This window comes from Pseudoliparis swirei, chromosome 24 (assembly GCF_029220125.1).
Source record: "Pseudoliparis swirei isolate HS2019 ecotype Mariana Trench chromosome 24, NWPU_hadal_v1, whole genome shotgun sequence".
Lineage (NCBI taxonomy): Eukaryota > Metazoa > Chordata > Actinopteri > Perciformes > Liparidae > Pseudoliparis > Pseudoliparis swirei.
Genome location: NC_079411.1, coordinates 22,015,712 through 22,042,008, shown reverse-complemented (window position 1 = coordinate 22,042,008; position 26,297 = coordinate 22,015,712). Strand labels below are relative to the sequence as shown.

General features: G+C 43.0%; 3 protein-coding genes and 1 pseudogene across 4 annotated transcripts; 1 reads left to right on the top strand and 3 right to left on the bottom strand.

The window, feature by feature from the left end:
- Positions 1-251: 251 nt before the first annotated feature.
- Positions 252-3,015, bottom strand: si:ch211-286b5.5 (uncharacterized protein LOC100003596 homolog). Its single transcript, XM_056408510.1, has 3 exons — positions 2,830-3,015; positions 2,209-2,335; positions 252-1,264 (listed from the first exon to the last, which is right to left on the bottom strand). Exons 1-2 carry the CDS (start codon positions 2,917-2,919, stop codon positions 2,210-2,212), a joined length of 216 nt encoding a protein of 71 aa, XP_056264485.1. The 5' UTR covers positions 2,920-3,015; the 3' UTR covers positions 252-1,264; position 2,209.
- A 1,161-nt stretch (positions 3,016-4,176) lies between these two features.
- LOC130190267 (deleted in malignant brain tumors 1 protein-like) lies at positions 4,177-7,457 on the bottom strand (annotated as a pseudogene).
- Positions 7,458-9,985: 2,528 nt separating this feature from the next.
- On the bottom strand, positions 9,986-20,175 carry slc26a11 (solute carrier family 26 member 11). Its single transcript, XM_056409964.1, has 15 exons — positions 20,047-20,175; positions 19,083-19,297; positions 18,757-18,983; positions 18,190-18,382; positions 17,665-17,750; positions 16,060-16,276; positions 15,010-15,188; positions 14,844-14,916; positions 13,142-13,253; positions 12,986-13,041; positions 11,931-12,071; positions 11,732-11,859; positions 10,848-10,947; positions 10,610-10,743; positions 9,986-10,512 (listed from the first exon to the last, which is right to left on the bottom strand). Exons 3-15 carry the CDS (start codon positions 18,958-18,960, stop codon positions 10,402-10,404), a joined length of 1,734 nt encoding a protein of 577 aa, XP_056265939.1. The 5' UTR covers positions 18,961-18,983; positions 19,083-19,297; positions 20,047-20,175; the 3' UTR covers positions 9,986-10,401.
- A 79-nt stretch (positions 20,176-20,254) lies between these two features.
- Positions 20,255-26,156, top strand: sgsh (N-sulfoglucosamine sulfohydrolase (sulfamidase)). 2 transcript variants are annotated; one of them, XM_056409075.1, is made up of 10 exons: positions 20,255-20,331; positions 20,404-20,541; positions 21,288-21,448; positions 21,982-22,087; positions 22,696-23,063; positions 23,432-23,513; positions 23,608-23,811; positions 24,462-24,619; positions 24,712-24,929; positions 25,816-26,156. In XM_056409075.1, the coding sequence occupies exons 2-10, from the start codon at positions 20,460-20,462 to the stop codon at positions 25,997-25,999; spliced, it is 1,563 nt and encodes a 520-aa protein (XP_056265050.1). In that variant the 5' UTR covers positions 20,255-20,331; positions 20,404-20,459; the 3' UTR covers positions 26,000-26,156. The 2 variants fall into 2 exon arrangements, with proteins under 2 accessions (XP_056265050.1, XP_056265051.1); XM_056409076.1 differs by having other exon boundaries at positions 20,264-20,541; positions 24,805-24,929.
- Positions 26,157-26,297: the final 141 nt, after the last annotated feature.

Below are 26,297 nucleotides of genomic sequence, written 5' to 3'. Positions count from 1 at the left end.
CTACCGAGTGCCCATTCTAGTTACCAGGTGAATTTAGTCCAGCAGCTTACAAAACACTCATCCACTTAACTGTGAAGAGATTCTAGTTACTGACCCACAATTAAATCAAACAGAGGCCGCAACCTCTGTGTGAAATCGTTGACATGTTCAAAGCTTATGAAGTCTCAAATTTATTTAAAAGTGTTAAAGATGCATTAAAAACAGGATTGATATTCCATAAATAAATGTTTGAAAAAAATCACATACAGCAATTAATCGGTATCCAGAAAAGTAGTTTATTATTTAAAAGGTTGCCTGAAGTAGCAAAGTTAAGAAAGATAAAAGCTTAACGGTAGTACACATTTTGGTGGATTGGAATATGATTTCCAGTGTGGAAAACAAAGCAACAAGACACTGCGTCGTGATTCATTCAATACAAAACAATAATTGGAAGTTTAGAAAATATATATAAATATATTCAACATTTGCTGTTTGGCCATTTGTGTATCTAAAGTGATATACATTACATTTGCTACCAGGATTCACTATCCAACAGTTTAAGGCCTTGACATGCTTTTTTATTAAAAGACAGGAACATTTAGGCAAACATCAACCCTAACAAGCTGTTAAATATATACAGAAAAAGACAATTAGAGGACAACTGCACGCTTTGCTCTGGTATGGATGTAGTCTGTACCATATCGCTGTACCTTTTTGAATAGTCGTAATACCGTTACCGTTCCCACACACACATAGATTGTTTAAGACACCAATCAATTTAGCTTAAAAGCTACCAGTTTGTCTGTTGGCCACACGCACAGTTAATATTTTGTAAATACACACAATACATTTTCTGATTCTTGAGCAGCACCTGGTTTACATTAATGTTTGACCTGCCAAACAAAATACAAGAGGAAGTTGCAGTGCACTCTCAGTAGCCAATCACGTGGGCTGAATGTCACCGACAGGAGAAAGACACCATTAGGTCAGGAAATTGACACCGGACATGTGAAGTATGTAAACCGAGAATGGCTTAATCATTAGTCAAGTTAGAGTCAACAACATTATTGAGAGAAACATGTAGAGTTTAGCCCTGCGTTATTGTAACAGATGGGAGTTATGATACCATTTAAAGTTGGCAAGTGGAGCGGCTCCCTCCCCCGAAACCATCAGGCCCGCGTTGCATCGTCCCGAGAGGAGCTGCCGGTCGACCGACAGCGATATCGAAGACAAGTGAAGAAAGCCTTCCATGGGTAAATTAAGAAATCCTCCACCTCTCCTTCTGCTGTAGATAAACACATATTTGGGAACTATTAAAAAAGGGAATATTCACCACCTTTTATGTGGGTGTCCATGCGGTGTTGACGGTAGATGGAGTCGATTTGAAGCGACACGTTCCTCATTGGTTGCTATATTGAGTGAGAAAGATGAGTTTGCAGCTGCACTATCTGCTATTTCCTCCTCCAGCATGAGAACTCTTCTTTCTGGATCAATATAGGAGGCGCTGAGAAATTAAATGCTTCAACTTACCACGTTGGCCATCGACACTGATTGGACATCTCCATTAAAAAAAAAGGCCTGTTTTCCTTTTAACCCAAGAACAATTTAAAAAAAATTAAAAACAGTTAAAGGCCTTGTTCTCTGAAGACATTGTGGAACATCACAGGTGTAAATAATAAAATTAATAATGGATGCATTTTATTAAGCTGCTTCAGTTTCAGCGTCCTGGTCTTGTTCATAATGGCTCACTGTCATGGCAATGCAACCGTACGATACTATTACAAACATTACAAGAGTTAAACACTTACATGTGATTGATATAGTAACAAAGTTTATATTAAAATGGTGCATCATACATTAAAATTAAATCTGGAGTTTATAGTAGTGGTATATTGGATAACTTCTTGGTGGCTCTCCATAGTATGGAAGCCCATTTCTGACTGAGAAAAAAATGTGGATCCTGTACATCATAATAATGAGATGCTAAGTCATAATGATGAGATAGCATCTCATAGTTATAAGAGTGTATCTCATAATAATGAGATGCTAAATTATAAATTTGAGACGGTATCTCATAATTACGACTTGGAGGATCCTCAATATTTTCTCACAGTGGCGGAAATGGCCTTTCATACCATAGTGCCTAACTGATTGAGATGGTTTACTTAATTTATTCCCTATTAATAATAATAATGTAATGAAATTGAACAGCTTTACTCTCAGGCTTACCTCAGAACAGGGAGCAGGACTTTGGGGGTCTGAAGGGATTATCGCTGGAGGGCACCCCGCACAGGAGGGGGTCCTTGGTGGCATTTTGCAGACAGAAGTTCCTCAGCTCGGCAGCAGCCTGGGACACCTGCAGAGCCGGACACCATGAGAGGAGAGGACACGCACACGCACATGCACATGCACACGCACACGCACACGGCCTGCTGTCAAATGTACTCGCATTTACATACGCGGACTATAACTGCCACAGCTTTTGCATAATCATTTGCAAGCAACGGGTGTGTCAGTTGTGCAACTTATTCTTTTTTAGAGGGATCCCGTTCAGCCGTTTCCCCTCGACAAGGAGCTTTAACTTTAAATAAACGCGTCTCTTCCCTCGAGACGTTGACTCTTTCTAAAGTGCTGACGCTTCCCCCGGCTGACGGGCGTTAAAACGCGGACGACACGTACGGTAGCGGTAGTTTAACGGTAGTTTGTTCGGTTTGAAACTAGTTAATGTGTCACTGCTGGTGTCGAGCGGAACTTTACAGAGCACTGACTTCGTTGAGCCCGTGATGTAAGAGGCTGTCATGTCTGCAACAGGCGGCTCGGTCTTCCGTGTTTGCGTTGAGGGTTTCGTACCTTGATCCTCCGGATACTGGCCTCTAACCGGAGCTGCTTCACGGCCCTTTGGGCGATAATTAAGTTGTTGTTGGCATTGTTGTTGGACATGACGACGGCTGCCGGCGGAGGAAAACGAAGGGCTACTTAATCTAGACTGCCACCAGCAACGAGCGGAAATTAACACTAACTGCTCTAAACCCTTCACCCGAGTGGGGAAACGTTGGTCTTCGGAGGCCCCGCCCCTTCAGTGCCAGCGGGGGCATTCTATTGGGCGATGGGCATGTCAATCAAATACATTAAACAGCCCCTGCATACACTGGCCATTATTATGAGTTTCCTAGAAAGCAGAGCCATGTATACGGTGACCTTCAGATGGAGGGTGACCAACCACAACACAGTGGTTAATGACCACTTCCTTTTCCTGACTACAGTTTTTGTAATATTTAAAATAAAACATAATCTCCTGTCTGAGCCAGTGTATGTCAAAAAGGTTCCCATATTTTAGAGTAAACATCCCTTTTATGTCAGATAGTCAAGGGGCTTCTGTGAACTCTGTGGCCGCTAGTCAGGCGTGCTTTCATGGCTGTAATCCAGTTTTTAAAAAGCTGCAAAGTTTTACTCGCGTACACAAATGTCAACCTCATGGTGTTGCCAGAAGGAAAATGTAAGGGCTCACCAAAGTGACCATTATTTATCCTCTGGCTAGTGTGAATAGCAGTAATGTAATGACAATTTATCATAATGTTTGACAAATTTCACTCAGGACCATAGTCATGGTTGCAATATTTTTACTTTTAATCAGGTAACTAATGCATATTACATCAAGGTACTAAGTTTCGATTGATAAACAACAACAATAATACACAGTGATTGTATACCACATATCAGTTCACAGTATGATATGGGAAAAAGTATTTGCTCTGAAGAGTAATCCATGCTTTTGTGTTAAAGTATTCTCAGTAACCAAGCTTAAGTAACAAATGCAAAAATATCAGTTTGAAAAAAAATCTGAGCATACCAATAGCATATAGCCCACATTTTTTATATCCATTTCAGAAATGTCAATTTCATTTAACCCCTATAGTATCATCCAATAGAGTAACACCAGATTGTATTATCTTATGGATAACAAAGATCTTAAAACAATATAAGAAATATTGCTGTATTATAACTGTATGATAACAGCTCACTCAGGTGACTTCTCCCCTGAAGATAAATTAGAAAGAGAGAAAAAGACATTAATGCATCATGTTGAGACATCCACCCTTTGGCCCTGAGGCCAAATTGTAACTAATACTTACAATTGATTGGTCCAACGGTCAAGGTAGTGAGCAGCTTCATTATGTAACAACAGTAAAAGGCGACTTACGTTAGGAATGATTTGATAGCCACATTCAGACTGGTGTCCGTGTCCAGGGATATGCGCAGGAGAAGGGAAGCCTCACAGGAGGGACGAAGGACGCGGTGTATGTTGGATAAACAAATAAACTGTTGGAGTAGATGGCATGTGTGCCGTTGGTCTGTAACACAGAGGAGAATTATATTTCAATCAGTTGACTGGTTATGTCAGCTTGAGAAGACGTGCTGTGTGCTAGCAGCAGCATGTGGTTAGAGAAACTGTCCTTGACGTGGAGGACCCAACAAAAACACAAAAAACTAGAACGGGCACTCAGTAGAGCGCATACTTTCGCACATCACAAGATTGGGCATTGAATTATGAACATGTTGGCATTAGTTGCATGCCAATTGGATAAAAATTGACCGCGCTATGGTAAAAAGAAGATTTTGACCTTTTCATGACCTTGACCTTTGACCCGATAGATCCCAAAATGTAATCACATGGTCCCCGGATAATAACAAATCATCCCACCAAATTTCATGTGATTCGGTTTAATACTTTTTGAGTTATGCGAGTAACACGCATACAAATAAATTAATAAATACACGGCGATCAAAACATAACCTTCCGCATTTTCAATGCGAAGGTTACTAGTAGTACGGTAAGTCTTTACCGTTTTTGTGTTTCCACAGGCGCCTGCCGTGGCCGCCACTTCAAACCACACGACGTCAAGGTGCACTCTGGCCCAGGAGCAGCTGCGGGCGGCCATGTTCCCGGAGTAGGGGTTCAAACCGAAGGATCTGAAGTTGGCCAGATCCAGCCCGACGTGAAGTTTACCACTGTCACAAATAAGCTGCGAAGGCCGGGTCGGAGTGTGCTGAGCTAAAAGAGAAAGATACACGGCGCCCAAATAAAAGTGTGAGAGAAATGAGAGAACATGGTTAATACTATATTCCAGGTGACACAAAACCAAGACTTTCCATAAGCCTTCATCTCAGTGAGTCATTTGAATTGTCTTGCAGTATGTCAAGGACTCTTACGTTCACAGATGACACTGGCGTCTTCATGATGACCACAGTTATGGACCCCAAACCCCCGATGTCTGCAGTCTGTTATCGATGCTTCATTTCCCAAACAATTGACATCGTCCAACCAGATGGGTCCGCTGCCCGGTCCAAAAGCTGCACTTCCTGGTGCCGACCGAGCGGCGCCGCAGCCCAGCTGTCTACACACCATGTTGCCGGCCCTCAGGTCCCAGCTGTCGTCGCACACCGTCCCCCACCGTCCGTCGTTGGAAACTTCCACTCTGCCAGAGCAGCGGTCGTGAGAGTTGACCAGCCTCACCGGTGTGCTGTTGTGGTGTTGTGCTGTTGTGCTGTTGTGCTGTTGTTTTTATTGTCGTGATGTCGGTGATGTCAGTCTCGGGGAGGTCAGTCTCAGCCTCTGGCGGTGGAGTACGCTGTTGTCGGTTCAGGTGAAGCTGGTAAAACTGAAGTTGGTGCAACTGTAGGGCCTTTTGTTTTCCTGGAGGGAGGCTGCAGGCACGTGAAGGAGCCCAGGCTGTTTTGACAAACCATCGGCGGGCTGCAGGGTGAGTCTGGGAGGGAGCACTCGTCGGTGTCCACACAGCCGCTGTCTGGGGACCAGTGGTAACCTCGGCCACAGCAAGACGAGTCACCGCAGAGCTTTGCGTCGTAACAGGTGAGACCATTTCCGACAAAGCCATCTTTACAGACACAAGAGAACGCCCGGCTGGTGAAAGTGGTGCCGTTTTCTGGTGACTGCAGGCAGCTGGCTCCGTCATGACAGGAATCACAGCTGGAGACGAGGATCCCTGTGAGAAGTGCGGGAATAGTTTGATAAGTGCTGCTGTTAATTTATTTTTTAATTTGATGAAAAAGTGAAAATAAAGCTATTGCATGCAATAAACTAGAACGGGCACTCGGTAGAGCGCATACCTTCGCATATCACAAGATGGGGCATTGTATTATGAACATTTTGGCATTAGTTGCATGCCAATTGGATAAAAATTGATCGTGCTATGGTAAAAAGAAGATTTTGACCTTTTCATGACCTTGACCTTTGACCCGATCGATCCCAAAATCTAATCAAATGGTCCCGGGATAATAACCAATCATCCCACCAAATTTCATGCGATTCGGTTTAATACTTATTTAGTTATGCGAGTAACACGCATACAAATAAATAAATAAATACACGGCGATCAAAACATAACCTTCCGCATTTTCAATGCAAGGGTAATTAACTAAACTTTTCTGATTCAGCATTATTTGTATTGATGTATTATATGAGTAAACAGCATATCAATTCAAAGGGTGATTGCCATTTTTTACACAACACTTAGATAATTGCCTTTTAACAATATCGGTATTGTGATGGAAATTAACCTTTCAAATGTTCCTTAGAGAATATTAACATTAAGAAGAGAGACTAATGATACATTTTCCACCACAAGTATATCAACAGTTTATTATATATTTGTATCAAATAAGTATTATACATAATTAAAATCATCACGGTGCAGTTTAAAGTTTTTTATTATTTTTTTAAACTGCACTCGTTTTAATCTATTTAAAATAACGTTGTTGGTTGTTTTTGGTTTACCTGAAGTGTTTTCTGTTAAAATGAGCAAAATGCAGAGCAGCAACAAACCCCCAGGCAGCGCCATCACAGACCACATGCACCACACCAACGTGCTGAAAAAGGCAAGAGAGATTCTTTATTAATAATAATAATAATAATAATAATAACAATAATAATAACTTTATTTATATAGCACCTTTAAAAACAAAGTTTACAAAGTGCTCTACAGAGAATCAAGGCAAAAAAAATAGAATAGTAAGACACAAGTGTAAAATTAAAAAATGTAAATTCAAAACAGACAAACTAAATTAGGGGAACCAAAGAACTGCATAAAAGGACGACATCACTTAAAAACTGTTCTTAAAAATGGGTTTTAAGAAGTGATTTAAACTAAGTTAAACCACATTTTGAAATGATGCCGCCATGGCATAAAGTTCATTCCTCTGCACGTCTTACACTTACCTTTAGAGAGACTGAGTGGGAATGAAGGAGCTGGTGAAGAAGTTTAAATTTCCCAGTAAGAGTGTGAGAATTTATACTCCTGTGTGTCTGTTGAAGGGCCAAATCAAGCAATCATTTGTGAAACACAAATAGGACATTGACAGCAGTAATTCATATGACATAAAAAAGTTACTTATTAAATAAAATGAAACACAATTAAGATTGCATTCAAACCGAGTGACACAAAGTCAATACCTTTCATGCGGCCACAATGAATCTCGGGTGAATGTTGAAACATTATGGAGACCACTTGGTCTTCAAAGGTTTGCACAATCACACCGTTAATATACTGACTTGCCCATCTATTACCACCTTTTGTCAACAGTGACTGAAATAATAATAGTGCCTGACCCTTTATATAATATTTGTATGAAATAATCTTTTTTATATATGATTTATTTGTAGAAATTACAAAACAAGACTTCAAGTACAATATACCTCACAAATAAGGAGTGAAAGGATAACATATCACACAGTCAAATGGTGAGGATACACATTATAGCCCCCCCCCCCCTCCCCTCCCTTTCCCAAAACAAATAGACAACACGGCAATTTGATAGACAAACAGAAAAGAAAGTTATAAACGCAACCAAAACCCAACATCAACAACTGGCTGTGAAATGCTTGTTGTGACAGATAATATTTTGGCCACCTTCTCTGACCTTCAACTCTTTCACATCTATAGATACATCCACTCACACACGCATATCCACTTGCATTAATTGAGCAGTGTAAAGACTGTAAATGAGGAAAAAAAAATAAACAATAACTAAAATAAACAAACAAAAGACATACACATAAAAATAAACAATAAAAACAAACAACAACAACAAAAAAGGTATTGAAAACAACTTAAACAAAAAAGAAAAATGCTGCATGCTGCGAATGTGCTACCAATTAAGCTAGTTAAAACAGGGCACTGGTGCGTTGTTGGGGCGAATTAATCAATGGCGGCGATATCTAGTTGGGTAGACCTGACGTGCTCTAAGAAGGGTTCCCAGACCTTACAGAACTTAGTGGAATTGCCTCGTAAAGAGTACTTAATTTTTTCTAGTGACATAAAACGAAGGGCATCTCTAAGCCATTGAGAGTGGGAGGGGGTGTGGGAGTTCTTCCAATGTAGCAGGATAAGACGCCTCGCTAAGAGTGACAGAAAGGCCACAAGTTCACAGAAGTAAGACGGTAGTGAGTTCCCAGAAGGTAGAACACCAAACAGGGCAACTAATGTTGAGGGACAGATATTGGAAGAAGTTACGGCTGAAAGAGTGTCAAAGACACCCTTCCAGAACGGCACAAGTACAGGACAATCCCAGAACATGTGGCCAAGACTGGCCGGTCCTAAATGGCACCGATCACAGCGGGAGTCTGTACCTGGGAATATACGAGCCAGTTTACTCTTGGACCAATGAACCCTGTGCACTACTTTGCACTGTAAGATACCATGCCGGGTGTATGAAATAATCTTAACTCAGTCGCGGTCTTCCGCAGTTTGACTGAGCAGATGCCACCGGCATCTATTTCTGGTAGATTATTTTATCCAATAAAAGTCCAAGAAAGAAGTACGGTAATACAGTTACAAACATAGATCATGCATGAAGTAAACTGGCCCTGCACATCTTATCTAAGTATCACTGTAAAGCATTTATTTCTGCATCATTTTGCCTTGAAGAGGTTCATTTTTTCTCTCTCACTGCAGGATACAAGTATGGAAACCCCTGTATGGTGGAGGGGATTCACCTATTATCTGGAATCATTGTGACCCTTCCTGTAACGTCTCTATCCTATTTCAAAATTAGCTTTCTCTTGAGTTTTTCATCAGGTAATAGTTGACTGAGTAATTAGTTCGACCCGAACACTTCTTTAAAGTGTAAGGCATTGTTCAAAAAGAAAGTCTTACATAAATACAACTTTCAGTCACAGAGGCAGAGACATTGCCAGGAAAGATTTCTGTTGTGTAAGAACAAGCTGAGCTTAATGGGGGTTTTCAACTTTATCATAAATAGACACATTTTCTTTCCTATCTTACCTTTCCTTTACAGACAGAGAAGACATGAACAGCTTCACAAGCACAGTTTCTCATATCATAATAGTCCTGAAAATCCACATTGGTGATGGGGAGCTTTTCACCTACCAGCCTGGTTAATAATCACCAACTCACACAGCTGATGGATGATGTGTTCCGGATGATGGATGAATAGAACACTTCATCCTCTTGAAACATCTTGATGGCCAGGACTTTACCCCCAACTGTACAAGTGATGTAAAACTACTACTATAAGTAACGTTTTGCTGACTTAGTGTTGAAATGTGTTAATGTTGCTACAAATAATGTATTTTTTTAACACAGATTCATACTTATATTAGGTGGAAGAACACATACTGTATAATATAAACACAACCTCATGTCTGTTGGTTGTCTGAGGTGGCCTTTCAACTGAGGCCATGTGTTGTAAAGGTCATTGTAACGGTCACATATTTCATATTAGACTTACTTATGTAATGCATGTATTATAGTTCATAGTTTGTGACGTGGAAATCACCAGAAACCTCTGCTTACGAAATGAATCACTCTTAATATTTGGGCTTTAGAGATCCTCCATGATGACACCCATGTACATGATGCTGGGACCAATCAGGTGACTTCACTACAACACGGTGGAATTCATATGCAAATGTAAACTTTTCATTTTGTCAAAATCATTGTACAGATGTGGTGATTCGGATTCACAATGTAACTCAATTAGTCATTTTAATGAGCCAATTAAACCATTTTCTTTTTTACATAGCAAAGTCAATATTGACAGGTGACACAGGTGTTAGCTCTGCTCTGTTCATTATTAAGTAACTATTCTTATTGTGTACATTCAGATTTGGTCCCTTGAAGATCACCTTTAGCCCTTATATGTAACAGGAGTTCTCTGTGAGTATAAATATATATATTCCAGTTAATACTATTTCCCTCATTACATCCTTATTCACGCACAAGTTATAAAAGAATATAAAATGCGACAACACACAGTATTCGACTTTTGCTCCAATGTAGTGCTGTTGTCTCCGAGAAGAGTCAAGTCAAGTTGAGCTGTCCGGCTAAGTGCCAGTTCATCCGTTTTGGGAGGTAGTTCATCCCTTTTGAAAACTTGATAACGTTACTGATTAGCGGTCAAGCTCTCTGCCTCCATCTGCAGCGCCGCCTCCACGCTGTCTGCGTGCCTGAAGCCCTGCAGATCAGCTGCGAGGAGAACCTCCAGAACAGAGAGCTAGGAGGGAAGACAGATACAGAGGGACCGACGTATGAATTTTTGTCTTTGGTATAACAACTAAACAACACATTCAAATTCAAACCAAAAGGCATACCTGCAATCTGGAAAAAACTAGTTGCACTTCTCGCAGTTGGAACTGCCTCAACAGGTCCCTGAGCTCGCTGATCACTGTGTAATCCATGACGCTGACATGATGGCAATCCAGGACCACTGACCGCGGAGGAGATGCTGGAGGAGAGAGAGACAGGTTAGAGGAGAGAGAGACAGGTGGCTAAATGAGAGTACAATCTGAAAGGGAGGAGGTGTAAACAAAGAGAGACTATCAAACCAACCCTGCAGAGCCTGAGTGTGCATGATGTGGCTCAGATACTCGGTGGCAGGGAAACTCAGTCCATTGCCCAGCTCCATCACCAGCACCCCTTGATCAGACACCTGCACACAACAGCAACATGACGTGAAACACACACACGAGCTGCTCCTCCTGTACAGTTTGATACAGATTGATTGTATGACGTTTAAACTCAGAGGAAGAGAAAGAGTTAATGCAAAAAGATGAGCAACGAGGCCTCTAACGCTAAGCAAATGACTTTTGTATCTTTACAGATAACAATTGAGTTTTTATTTTTATACTTGATTGTGGCAGCTAGAGGGGCGGGGTCTCTAATTGGCCTTGGCTGCTGGTTGATTGGCGATCAGCCAGCCGCTGACGCTGCTCCAATAAAAGGAGCGGTACAGAGTGAGTTTGGGAGAGTTAGCAGAGCCGCAGTCTTGCGGTCTGCTGGTAAATAAAGAATGTTGCCGAACAGAACCTTGGTATTGTCGAATCGCTGGTGCTTTGGGGGGAAACCCACGGGTGATGGCCGTGGAGCTGTTACAGTGATATTTTATTTTGGTATTTTTACAGAAATACAACCTTCAAAGTAAGGATGCATAATAATAATACAACATCAAAATAAAGTAAAAATTAACCATGCATCTGGCCATGAAGGGCCATAAGGAAAAATGTGAAAGCAGGAAAATATTATATATAAAGAAGCAAAAAAAAGCAAAACAACCAAACAACCATGCAGCACTTCACCAACAATTGAGTTTTAAATATAGCGCTGAGTCAGCGCTTATCGATATTGTCTGGAAGCATTGTGGCCCTTCCTGTGATGTCTGTCTCTCCTCTTTCCAAACTGTGAGTGTATTCACACTCACTGTCCCTTTATATTACCTTTATCGGTGGTCGCGCCGTGTTGTACAGCAGCAGCGCTCCAGATACAGCGACACCTCCCACAATCCCGTACTGCACCTGCCAGAAGCTCATCAGGAACGTCACGGCGAACGGCAGCAGGTCGATCTCTGTGGGAGACACGCGAGCGTTAGACCACGAGTAAACACACAAATACATGAGAGACCGGCGGGACACCTACTGCGTATCTTCCACATCTTGGCAACGACGCGATAATCCACCATGGGAGCCACGGCGCAGATGATGACAGCAGCTAGAGACGCTTTGGGGATGTAGCGGATGGCCGGCATGAGGAACGCCAGGGAGAGCAGCACGACCACACCTGAAAAGACACGGAGCGAGAGAAGGGGAGAGGGTTCAACAGAGTTCTCTCTTATCTTTCCTGCTTTGTCCGTTTTGAATTTGTAAGTCTTCTTGTTGCATGTCTTGACAATATTCAAGAGTATATTCACTATCCTCAGTATTAATTGTTTGTGCACCCATTGGAAAGCCTAAATATTGTACACACCTTGTATATATGTAATCTTATATCTTCAGGTTTGTTTTATGACATCTGTCTCCCAGGACTATGGATGAAAAATAGCCTCTTGGCATAACTCTGGCACATTTACAGAAACGTTTTTATTAATGTGACCTGTCTTTTATCAAATAAACCGAAAAGAAGTTTAGAGGGATTCATCTTTTCCAAATTAAGGCAAATGCACAGACTCTGCAGAAATGAGAACTAAACACACACTGAAATACAAGAAAGAGAGAGAATAAGAGATAGAAACAGAGGGAGTGTGCAAGAGAGAGAGAGAGAGAAAGTAAGAAATAAAGATAGAGAAAGAGAATTGAAAGTCATGAAAATAAGCTTTTTTTATTGTTTCGTTGTAAGACATTTTCTGTGTCGCAGAGAACAGACATCATCTTTATGCTCTTCACATATTAGCGGTGATGTGCATATGCATGTGTTTACCCTGAAGATGCTATTATTATAATAATATAATATGAATCATCTATTTTTTTTGTCTCTATTGTATTTATGTTCTTCAGTAGGTTGCTGACATGCTGGGCTGCCTCTGTTTAAAATGATGTTGTCTCTCTTGTTGTTTCCTTTTACCGTTCCACCTCTGACCTCCATGACAACAACTCAACTCATCAGAGGCGAGAGAGAAAAAGGAAGCAAGGATACAGAGAAGTGTGTATCGCCACAAGAGGGCAGAAGAGGAACAGCGAAAGGACGCCAGGACTCACTGGTGATGATCCCTCCAGCTGGACTGCAAACACCGGTCTGGGAGTTCACTGCCGTCCTGGATGTGAGGAGAACACATGACGCTGTAGATATTGGACAACTGACCGAGATCTCTCTGTTTCCGTCTCACTCACACACACAAACACATAAACACACACCTCCCAAAGCTGCCAGTGACAGGGTAGGCTGACACAAAGGAGCCCATGATGTTGGTCACACCAATTGCCAGCAGCTCTTGGTTGGTATCGATCCTGTAGTCGTTCTGACTGGCTGAGGAGAAACAGCGAGTTACAATGGGTCCAAAGTCTCATGATCTTTTTATATCGCTAAAAGTTGGGTTTGGTGAAACTCGTTGAGACTTTTTGAAGGAGCTGAAAAGTCTCCAGTAGCCCTATGACGGCGCTCTGAGCCGAAGGCGGACATGTTCGCAATGACAACGCTATCACGCCGATGTTTAGCAGTTATGATCAGTGGCGGTGCGTCCATAGAGGGCGCTAGGGCGCCGCCCCTCTTAAAATTTTGAGATGAAAAAAAAAAATACATCCTGTCAAAAAACATTATATGCCAAATCATTTAAATAGTAAATATACCGTGTTGACGCGCTAAATGTGTGTGGAAGACCGCCAGCCTGTCAACAACCACTTAAGTTAATGTGAAAAAATATAATATATCGCCACTCATTATCACGGAGAGAAGCCCCTCCCCATTTTCGGGGCACCGGCCAAACGTGTGTGTGCGGCAGGGAGCAAACATTTCACAGTCGTTTTGGCAAGGATGGCTTCTCATTGGCGGATGAAACGTGAATCTTGGGGCACAAAAATGTGCGCTCTGGCCAATGACATTGTTTTATTATTTCACGTGATTGGACTATTCGGCAGATCAGAGACCGGTATCGTTCCCTCAGCCAGAGAGCTCCACGGAGCTACGCGAGCAGGTAGCTAACCGGAGCTGTCAGCTGGAGGCTCAGTGAGTAATGCACTGTCTAGTTTCCCCTGTCTGTTGTTCCAAAGTCCTACTCTGTCAAACACCCAATGTAACATGTGATCTCTTTCTGACTCTATTCTGCTCTTAACCTCTTTCATGTGAGGGTGAAACTCTTTTATTTTGCAAACCTCTGAAACCCAACCCAATGTTCCTTAAAGCTGCTCTGAACCTCTCATGCCCAAAGTTACAGTGTGTTGATAGTTGTTATTGGACAGTGTTGAGCACGCTGTGTTCTTGAAATAAAGCTTTGTATTTTACAATATTCTACTCAAAACCTCTTTTCTTCTCATTGTTGAGTGCTATTTAAACCGCGTCGCCCAACTGCGCCCCCCCCCCCCCCCCCATTTCACCAGCTGCCACTGGTTATGATCGTTCCCATTTTCACGATGTTAGTTGAGATTTCAAACAAAAAGGTAAAGTACAGTCGGGGCTGATGGGATATCATCATGACGGTGGGACAGTGGTTAGCAGGTCCGTCTTTCAAATAGGGGGTTGGTGGTTCAATACCCGCCCGAGAAGATTGAGCAAGACTCTTAACCCTGAATTGTTCCCTTTAGCTGTGTATAAATGTAAAATGATTGTAAGTCGCTTTGGATAAAAGCGTAAGCTAAATACATTATTAACATTAGTTCTGCAGGTATCTTATCATAAACAAAAATATTGGACTAATAACCATTTGGGCCTGATGAAAATGAAATCACCAAAGTTATGACAGGTCATTCTGAGCAGGGGAATGGATTTATGTACTAAATTGAATGGCAATTACATCATCCTCTGAGGAATGTCTGAACTAAATTTCATGTAACCCAACTTTCAATTTCAGTCGGGACCCAACGTGGTCATCCATTCACGACTAGCGGGGCTAAACACACTTACCAAAAGCTTTCGCAATGGCGATGCTTTCCAACACACCCATGAAGGGAATGAGAGCGATCCCTCCTCCAAGGCCCTGCACACAACAGAGAGGAGAGGCCCGGCTGGTCAGCTGCTCCAAAAGGCTTTTTGTGGCAGTAAGAGCAGCAACGTCTCTCTGCATCCTCACCTGTACGATCTCTCCGAAGGTGACCACGGTGCCGTTGGCTGTGGTGTCTGTGGTGGGCGGAGGTCTGAACGGCGGGAGCCCCTGTGACGTCTCCCCAGTGACCGTGAACACAGGATAACCGTAAGCGTTCCAGGAAAATGCGACGAAGGACGCGGCCACGACCACAAGAGCGTTACGCACTGACCGCGACAGAGAAGACATGAACACAATGAGGAAGATAGAAGATTTCCTTAACCTGGAATACCACTCATTCAAACTAAATACAGTCCTTTAAAGTCATTGTAAACGCCACTGCCCTGTTGAGACTCCGCCCACTCCTCCTCTCTACCTCCATCTGCCTGATGGATCGTGGAGGTCTCCATCGTGGAATATGCCTACTTCGAACTATTCATACACTGTCATATTCATTGAATGTATTTAAACTCTAATCTGTCCTTCTGTACACATTACATCTATTGTTCTGTCCATCCTGGAGAGGGATCCTCCTCTGTTGCTCTCCTGAAGGTTTCTTCCCTTTTCCCCCCCTGAAGGGTTATTTGGGAGTTTTTCCTTATCCGATGTGAGGTTTTGGGGCAGGGATGTCTATGTGTACAGATTGTAAAGCACTCCGAGACAAATTTGTAATTTGTGAAATTGGGCTATACAAATAAACTGAATTGAATTGAATTGTGGCTTTAAATTTTTCTTAATTGCGGCAGCGGGGGGTGTTTAGGCTCTGCTGCAGAGTGCGTGGAGCGGGGGTGTGGTTCAGGTCTAATCGGCCTCAGCTGGCGGTTGATTGTTAATCAGCCCCAGCTGGGGCTAATCTGTGTGTGTCTTTCCCCATGAAGGAGCAGTAGGGACCGAGGAGCGAGAGAGAGGAGAGCAGAGGCGCAGTCTGCAGTCGTAATAAAAGATATTACGAAATGTCATCCTTTGGTGCTTGGGGGGGGGAGAAACCTACACGTGACAGCCAAGAAGCTGTTACATTCATCCTCCCGTGGTTGTCCTTGAAGATAACAAGCGCATGCACACTCACAGACACATGGTCACAACCACACAGGTACTGACTGGTAGCAACACCCCACACTAGTTTCCTGGCCACCCTGGAGCAGGTGGGAGCGTCCTCCGAGCCCAGAGTGGTCTTCATGAACAGCAACGCGACCAGCAGAGCGAGACAAAGAAGGCCCAGCACCACGTCGCCGATCCTGGCCTCTGGGATCTTGTAGAAGGTGTAGTAAACCTCCAGGAAGAACTCGTGAGGAACGCCCTGGAGTCCCAGAATATTCTGGGAAAACAGAAACAACGGGACCCCCCCCAACATCAGCTGAAACCACTTACATGGAGAAGAGTTGTCGATCTGGTCAAATATGAACACAGTGGAGTTTTTTCTTCTTCTTCTTTTTAGATAGAAGCAGTAACTGTGTGAATTTACACACACGAATCAATCAACATGCTCTTTTAATTTATATTCTTTCAGTTCATATATTTGGCACACAGGGGTACATTAGTCTTCTTTATGAATACAAACTGTTGAAGCAGCAGTAGAGTGTGGGTGTCCCAGTTAAAAGTGAACCTACGCAACTTTCACTGGACACAAGTGACAATGACCGGCTAACGATGAAAGCATGAACGCTAAAAGTGGCACAAGAAGAGAAAACCATCAAGTCAGTAAACTGACCGCTGGTCATGCCAGACCAGGTGAGGCTGCTGCAGAGGAACACCTTTGTGTATATTATGAGTGTGTTAAGAGAAAGACGTGTTTATTTGTTTTTTAATGTGGTAAAGGTAGGGTGACCAGACGTCCTGTTTTCCCCGGGCATGTCCTGTTTTTGAGACCTAAAAAATGCGTCCGGCAGGGATTCCAAAAACGTCCGGGATTTTGCTTCGTCGGATATTTGTGTTTCTCTGGGTCTTTCACAAACTAGTATTTACCCCTTACAAGTTTTGGAAATGGTATCTCCCTTACGTTCCACCTTCTTGCGCGAGCTCTGACGGTAGAGAGAACAGTCATTGGTCGACCGATCTCAGGGTTGCCAGATACACGATAATTATCCTCCAAATACGACCATTTTGAGCCTTTGGTACGATACTTCACCATTTCCAATCTGGCAACACTGAGCACCTTGCCGCCTCCACTAGTTGCATTGTTTACAGCACATGACATCTTTTTTATTTGTTATCATTATTGCTTCAATATATGGACAAGACACATTAAAGAAGCGCTGGACTAAATGCCACAAAAAAGATTTGTTTTACATTTGCACTTTGCAGTTTTGTTAAAGTTCAATAAATACATGTTCATATAGTCATTTGTGACATTTTTGCCATTTCATTTGTGACATTTGTATGCATTCACATGGTCATGGTGCCCCCCCCCCCCCCCCCCCCTCGGCGACGAAGTGGCCTCTTTTTCACAAACTCAAATCTGGTCACCCTAGGTAAAGGTGTCACTATGAGATGTATCTTGAACTGGGAGACAGCTGAACCATTTATTGTATTGAACACAAACACAACTTCTCAAGGATCTTGTGTTTTAAAGCCTCTCCTGTGTCTCTAGTTGGTCAAACTATCTAACAGAGACAGAGTTTCTAAATAACCTCATGCATATCTGAGACATGTATGTTAATGAGGACTGGAAGTGGTACCTGGTGTTTCTACGCCTTTAACTCTCACCTTGACCTGGCCGAAGCCGATGGTTACCGCGGCAGCACAGGTGAAGCCTTTTATAACAGGGAAAGAGATGAAGTCCAGCAGGAAACCTGCAGAAGACACAAGCAAAGCATGATTTACTGAGCGAACCAACAGTATAATACAACTCAAATGATTGAGAGATCAACAGACTTCACAGGAAGTGTGTGTGGTTATGCGGAGGAAGTCATAGATGTGGTGGCGGGAAGTTTCCTGTGCTCACAAACTAACCTCCTGTTCCCTCACAGTTTTAATATGAATCCATATATCTTAGTAGTTTCTAATACGGTGATGCTGTTGTATCAGGTTTTGATGCACACTTCATTTTACAGATTGGAAGAATAAACAATAAAATATCATTGGTCTTCTGCAAAAAAATAAAATCAAAATTGTATTAGTAAATTCGTTCCACTCGGCTCATGCGCGTCGACTACATTAGGAAGATTATTATTATTTTATCCCTCCAAAAACAAGGTTTCCACTTGATCTCAGTGTCCCAGCTCTAATCACCTAATCTCAGTAAAGCCATTCCAGCCTGGATGAGTCCACAGAGCAGGCTGAGCAGCACGGCTCGGTGTGGCTGCCCCCCCACCACGGAGAAACACAGCAGGGACATGATGGCCGTGGGACCCAGTGTCACATCCTTAGACGTCCCCAGGAGAGTGTAGATGAACCCCCCCATGAAGGAAGAGTAGAGTCCGTACTGTGGAGAGAAACGCTATTAGACGGATATTAATGACTGATTTCACCACCTCTCCACTCCAAATAGGACACTGGAAACCTTATTTTCCACATGAATCTACTGAAAAGGGAAATACATAAAGATTATGATCTTTTTGTGAAAGCAATCAGTTAAAATTTAACAAAAGAATACAGGAGACAAAGCACACGAAGGGGATGCCCACTTCTTCTCGTCTGCTGTCCGTGTTATACTTTCTGGATGTTTTGTTGGACACCAGGAAAACCAGCGGAAGGTAATGGGCCTCCAAATAAAGAATACAAATTACCGGAGCAACTTTGTGATTGATCATATCTGAAAGGAGGATGAACCTTCGCAAGTAAACCCAGAGGAGTCACCTGTACAGGGAGGCCGGCTACTTCGGCGTACGCCAGCGCCTGCGGTACAGTCGTCATCCCGACGGTGAGGCCGGCGAGCAGATCCATCTGGAGCCACTTCAGCTGGTACCCGGGCAGCCAGGAGAGGATGGGCAGCCAGGCCTTCAGGGTCCTGGAGGAGCAGCAGCCCCGGGCCGACAGCCGGCCCAGAAGAGGACGATCCATCGCACAGCTGAGGGAGGAGGAACCTGGAGAGGAGGATGATGACGGAAAGGATGATGAGACAGAATCAAGTGAACAAAGGCGAAGTGACGTTTAAGGTTACAGAATTTTTTTTAAACACTTACTTAGACAAAGTGATTAAGTTTCCTCCTGTGCTTTATACGTCATTCATCAGATTTTGGAGAGCGCTGCTTGTTCCGCCGCCTCGTTACCCAGAGGCACGGCCTCCGGGGAAACACGGCAAAGTGCTCTGTGTGTCAGCGCATCCGTGTGTTTCTCTGGACAAACACACGGCACATCGAAGGAAGTGGACGCCATATCTGCAGAAGCATGATGTAATCTGTGTGTAATGACACAAGAAAATTATTCTTAAGTCGTCTAATTTGAACTGAACTGAGGAATGTATGTATGTGACCGTTGCCCTGCACACGCTTTGAGGTCTTTATAGTCATATGATGGTCAGGTGACAGGCGAGTGCTCTGCATAACTGTCTCCGACTAGAGATTGTTTTACAACAGCCACAACTTTTTCCTCCAATCACCTTCAAGCCGTAAAGCCCCCTCACAACCCCGCCCCCCCCCCCCCCCCTTATTCCACAGTGTTAGGCGAGTGACTAGTAGCTTCATTTTACACTGTAATGCTTTATTTATCTCTCATTGTACCCCTATGATGTGTTTATGCTACAAAGGCCTTTATATTCTACAACAATCAGGTGTTACATTGGCAAAGTGGAAGATCAATAACGATTTAAATGGCGAGAGGTGAGAGTGGAACATACATACAGAAAGAAAGAAGAATAGAACAGAAACCACAACGCAGTAAAATAGATTATAACAGAGCAGAAAAACATTACAATAAAGTGAAATAGAAAAGCAACCCAAGGCCAATATAATGGAGGAAGCTGAAAAACAACACAATATAATCAAATAGAAAACCACAAAAAAGAATAGATGAGAGCAGAACAAGAACAACATAGAACAGAATAGAACATATTAACGCTACACAACATAATTTAATAGAATCATATAAAGAAAAACAACAGCACAATGGAATGAAATAGAAAAACAAGAATATAATAGAAACTCTTACTGAATCTGCTGACTTCTTCTTTTTTATTCTCTGGTCTGCTGTGATTTTCAGGTCATTTTATGTCAGTGCGTTTCTCTCCCTTTTTCTAAAACCGCTTCCTAAAATGTATGTTGTGTCAACCCACCGAGCCCCGAGTCAGGTTCCTGTTTGCTGTCTCACATGACCTGTGTCATGTGACTTCAAGTGGGCGGGGCCTAAGTGTCTTTTTGCGGAAGAGGTGAAAAACAAATCCAACGCTGACGAAGATGTAGCTTATAACACAAAACGTTAACTCGAGATGTCAATGTGTGTACTTTAGACATTCTGAGGGCTTCGTTTGTTTCACATGTTTAATGTTATTGTTTCGGCTAAATTTAGATGTTCCGAAGCCAAACGAGCAGAGAGTGTGAGAGTTAGGAGAGCGGATCCTCATCATGCTGCTGCGGTGTCTTCTCCTCTTCTCGGCATCATGTTGCATCGCAGAGGCAAAGAAGAGAAATGTCCTTCTAATAATTGGTGAGTGGACTTTTACATCAGTGTAACCGAGCGATGTGGGTCCGTGTATCTGGTGCATTTATCACATGTGAACAGGTGTGTGTGTGTGTATACATATATAATATAGATATATATGTGTGTGTGTGTGTGTGTGTGTGTGTGTGTGTGTGTGTGTGTGTGTGTGTGTGTGTGTGTGTGTGTGTGTGTGTGTGTGTGTGTGTGTGTGTGTGTGTGTGTGTATATAGATGTAAGTATATATACACACACAAACATATGTACATCTATATGTGTATATATATATATAGGTATATATATATATATATACCTTGTTCTTTTGTATTTTGTGGCTTTTGAACTATTCAGCTAAAATAAGTATTGCGCAACAGTTCTCCCCATTCCTCCTGCTGATGGCTTAGTTTATTCATTCCTCTTTAAGCTGCTTAGCCATTGGTCCTCCTTAACCTGCTCAGCCATTGGTCCTCTTCAAGCTGCTCAGCCATTGGTCCTCCTTAAGCTGCTCAGCCATTGGTCCTCTTCAAGCTGCTCAGCCATTAGTCCACCTTAAGTTGATCAGCTTCTTTCTGTTTTAAAGTCCTTATTCAAGAGGCACATTTTTTAAAGATTTCCACGTCCGACAGCGATGAAAAATATTACGGAACAATTAAAACAAATATGCAAACTGTTTTGCATATTTGTGTTTTTATTTATATATATGTGTGTGTATTTATATAGAGTGAGTGAACATAAATGTTTTTTTCATCTTCCAGCCGATGATGCGGGTTTTGAGACGGAGGTGTACAACAACTCTGTGGTTCACACGCCGCACCTGCGCTCTCTGGCGCGGCGCAGCCTGGTGTTCAGCAACGCCTTCACCTCCGTCAGCAGCTGCTCCCCCAGCCGCTCCACCATCCTCACCGGCCTGCCACAGGTAAAATAACACACACACATGAATGCCTCTCATCTAAGCATGGGGGTACAGTTTTTAAGTGGGTTTGATGTGTCTTCAAACACAAAACTGCACATTTGTGTAAACAATAAACCTACACCACCTCAGCTCGCTTATCATGTGCAATATGTGAAATATTACTATCTGTGAAAATGTGCAATATTCAAATCTGTGAAATACCCCCACATAACCTTCCTCCACCTCTCAAAATGTGTAATATCCCCAGATAACTCCCCTTTCAGCTCTTTTGTTTTCACAAGCTAGGAACAGCACTCAGGACTAGCCATATTATTAACATATGCCCTCTCCGTTTTATGTCAAGAACCTGTTTTTAAAACTGTATTTAATAGTCTTCATACTACCACCTGATGTAAAGTGTGTTTTCATATTTTTCGAATTATAGTGTGTTGTTACCTCTGTTGACTCGGAGAGCCCTGCACATTAATTCCAAAGTGTCTGGACTGGTGGTCTATGCACAAATGTTAAATAAAAACTTGAACCTCGAACTTTTCTAGCACCAGAACGGCATGTATGGGCTTCATCAGGGTGTTCACCACTTCAACTCGTTTGACGGAGTTCAAAGTCTTCCGCTGCTCCTCAGCCAAGCCAACGTCCACACAGGTGAGTCATAAAGAGTTTATTTTAATTCAATTCAGCATATTTTGTATAGCCCCTTATCACAAATTACAAATTTACCTCAGAGGGCTTTACAATCTGTACACATACGACATCCGTGACCTTTGACCTCACATCGGATCAGGAAAAACTCCCAAAAAAATAGAAAAAACTCTTTCACAGGGAAAAAAGGGAGGAAACCTTCAGGAGAGCAACAGAGGAGGATTCCTCTCCAGGATGGACAGAAGCAAAAGATGGCATGTGTAGTGAAGGAATCAATACAGAGTTATAACACATTCAATGAGTATGACAGAGTGTATGAATAGTTCATAGTAGTCATGGACCATGATCCAGACCTCTGTGATCCATCAGGCAGATGGAGGTAGAGAGGAGGAGTGGGCGGGGCATCAGCAGGGCCATGGCATCAGACCCAGCCAGGTCCAATAGAGACTCCAGGGAGGAAGCAGAGTTAATAATGTTCAATGGAGAGATGACAATTCATCCATAAGGAGAGAGAGAAGAGGAGAGAGGAGCTCAGTGTATCCTACATTTTAAGTCTCCTCTCACACACTCTAATCTCCTTTTCATCCCCTTTTACTCTCCCGGTCACACAGGTATAATCGGGAAGAAGCATGTGGGCCCCGGATCTGTTTACCCTTTTGATTATGCGTACACAGAGGAGAACAACTCCGTCCTCCAGGTGGGGAGAAACATCACCCGCATCAAACTGCTGGTCCGAAAGTTTTTCCAGACCCATAACGAAGAAGCTGTTGAACACCGGCGAAAGAAAAAGGAGAATAAAGACAGCGTGAAAGATGACGAGAGGCCTTTTTTCCTGTACGTGGCCTTTCATGACACCCACCGCTGTGGCCACTCACAACCCCAGTATGGAGCGTTCTGTGAGAAGTTTGGGAATGGTGAAATGGGGATGGGGAGGATACCCGACTGGACCCCCGAATACTACACACCAGAACAAGTGAAGGTGAGCGACGGACACGTCTCTGGTTCTCAAATATGTAAAGAAATCCCACTCATAAGAAAACAATGATATTTAGCCGTAAACATTTGTATGTGTGTAAAACAACATATAGATTATTATTTTTACATTAACATGTAAAAAAAAAAAAAAAAGTGTGACATATTTGTTGTATTTTATAGCAGAACGATTTGATAACATCATTTTTGTGATCCCTCATCGTGTCCCATCACATTTTTATTTTGACCTCCTGGTCACACTTCTACCGACGTGGTTATAATGATATTAAACAAACGCAAACGCAAATCTTTGATCCACGAATCAAATCGCAGAGCTCCTCACACACATTAATCTGGCCTCTCCTTCAACTTCAGGTTCCTCCTTTTGTGCCGGACACGCCCGCAGCACGCGCTGACTTGGCTGCACAGTACACCACGGTCAGCCGGCTGGACCAAGGTACAATAAACACAATAAAGACACGCGGAGCGGACAGAGGGAAGCTACTCTTGTACAACACTGAGGTATAATGTGTGTGAATTTTCCTCTGCAGGCATCGGTTTGGTTCTCCAGGAGCTCAAAGACGCCGGTTATGACAACGACACGCTGGTCATCTACAGCTCCGATAACGGCATCCCGTTCCCGAACGGCAGAACCAACCTGTATCGCTCCGGGACGGCGGAGCCCATGCTGGTGTCCTCTCCAGAGCACAGGGGCCGATGGGGGGACACCAGCCAGGCCTACGTGAGCCTGCTGGGTAAGAGATGGATGGCACGGAGAGGGTTGGGAAGGCTTTGAGTCCAGCGGCCATGTGGGTGGGGGGGTGCACGGTGTCCAGAGCAGGTTCCAGTCTAGCGCTCACAACGGTGGCAAACACATTTTTTGGGGGTTGTGTGACTCTTTATAATGAATCAACGCCTTCTTCTCAGTGATCCGCCTCATGACAGCATGAGGCCTGAGTGGGAAATGAGTTGCGAGCAGTTCGACCAGAGGGTGATTTTTCTCCAGATTTATTACAGTCTAAAAAAAAGGTGTTCCAGAATGAATACATCGTTTCTTTACTTATTTTTGTGTGACAGATGTTTCCCCTCGTGTGTTTCCAGGTTGGTAAACCACTGGCTTACGCGGGGAAGTCGACGTGTTTGTCTGATGTGCTCAATCGGCCACTAGAGGGAGACTTTGCAATGATGAAAGGAGGATAAAAAGGATAAGATGATAAATAATTATGAAAAAAACATAGTTCTCATATATAACTAGAAGTTGTATGTTAGACTTTAACATAAATACTTCTGTCCTAATGTAAAAACATGTCAACTTTCCATGACCCAATAAGAGCAGACTTGTTTCTCGTGTGTTTTTAAACGGTTTATTTAGCTTTTTAAAAAGCTTTTTTCTTGTGGGCGGCAGACATCACGCCCACCATTCTGGACTGGTTCTCCGTTCCCTACCCGGCCTACAGCCTCCCCGGCGCCCCGGTCCACCTCACCGGTCGCTCCTTACTGCCCGCCCTGATCGCTGAGCCCCGCAGCTGGAACACCGTCTACGGCAGCCAGTCCCTCCACGAGGTCCGTGGGCATCCTCCCCTTCAGGCCGGACCTCGTCCCCACAGAACCCAAACACACAGCGGCCTTTAACTGCTCTTGTTTTCAATTCTCAGGTAACCATGTACTACCCGATCCGCTCCGTCCACCAGGGGGCGTACCACCTACTCCACAACCTTCACTACCGCATGCCCTTCCCCATCGACCAGGACCTGTACGTGTCCCCCACCTTCCAAGACCTGCTGAACCGCACCAGGCTGAGTGAGCCCACTCACTGGTTCAAGAGCCTGCAGCAGTATTACTACAGAGAGCGCTGGGAGCTGTTCGACTCCAGGTCCGTTACCGCTCGTGTTTCACCAGAGCAGATGAGTTCATGTCACCTTTGGTAAATGAGCTTGGAGATCACAAGACTTTGATGGGTGGATGACAGCAGCCCCCCTGATTTAAATGAGCTACGTTCATATTTGAGTCATTTAGTCAGAAGGAAATGTTCAGAGGCTCGCACCATAAAGGAGAGAAAGTGTCCTAAAACGAAATGAAATTATAATATTCATTAGAGAAAATAGTTGCACTTCACAGTTGTAATCAGTTGGTTGGATAAAAACATTTTTCATGATATCTTTAGACTAAATTTCTTTAAAGTACAATTCATCATTTGCTTGTCAGCCAGAGAGAACGGATGTTTTCTCTGGTGAAGAAAGTTAAAATGACTCAGATCTTTGTGCAGAGCAAGAAGAGATGCTTACGCACAGTTCTGCCTTTTCTTCTTTTGGACTGAAATATTAACAAAGATGTGTTTTGGAATTTTTTTATTCAGTTATACCTTTTGAATTTAACTTGATTCTCTTGTACTTGTGGTGACACTGAAGTCATGTCTTCGGTATTTTATTGATGGGAATCATGGATTTCACAAGGTGGGTAAGTTTTAGGCCGATCGAAGTATATATTAAGTTAACCGTATAGACAAAAACACATAGACAAAAATATACATGTATGTCATGTTGCATTTCGTCACATCCATTTTATTTCAGCTCTTTTTGACCCTCATCCTGGGAGTCAAAACGATGAAGCTTTATTCTATTATCAATAGTTTCACAATAATTTTCTAGAAGATTTCCCATGAGTAAATATGTAATCTGATACTAACTATAGGGACTTCAGTACAAGGCAACACGATCACGTCCTCTCTGTTTATTTGATCAAATGCTTCGCCGACACAGGACCGACCCGCTGGAAACGAGGAACCTGGCGTCGGACCCGTCCTACAGCGGCGTGCTGGAGAGCCTGAGGCAGAGCCTGCAGAAGTGGCAGTGGGACACGGGGGACCCCTGGGTCTGTGGACCGGACTACGTCCTGGAGGACAAGCTAGAGCCGCACTGTAGACCGCTCTACAATGGACTCTAAAGGACTCGTCGTACTTTCACTCATTTGGATTGACACGATGTTTCTCTACATGATCTCATTATTTTTTTATAAAATAAATGACATTTATTTTGTAGTTTTATTTTTGTAGGTCAGTGCTGCTTTTGAATGCTCAAAAATATAAACAACTTGAATTGCATTCGTTCTTCACATTGTTTTTTGGTAAAGCATCACTCCTCTTTATTTATGAAGATAATGTCATCTTTAAAGTCCTATAAACATTTAAGCAACATGTTGCCATCCTCCAATCCCCATCCCCTGTTTCATGAGGGCAACATGG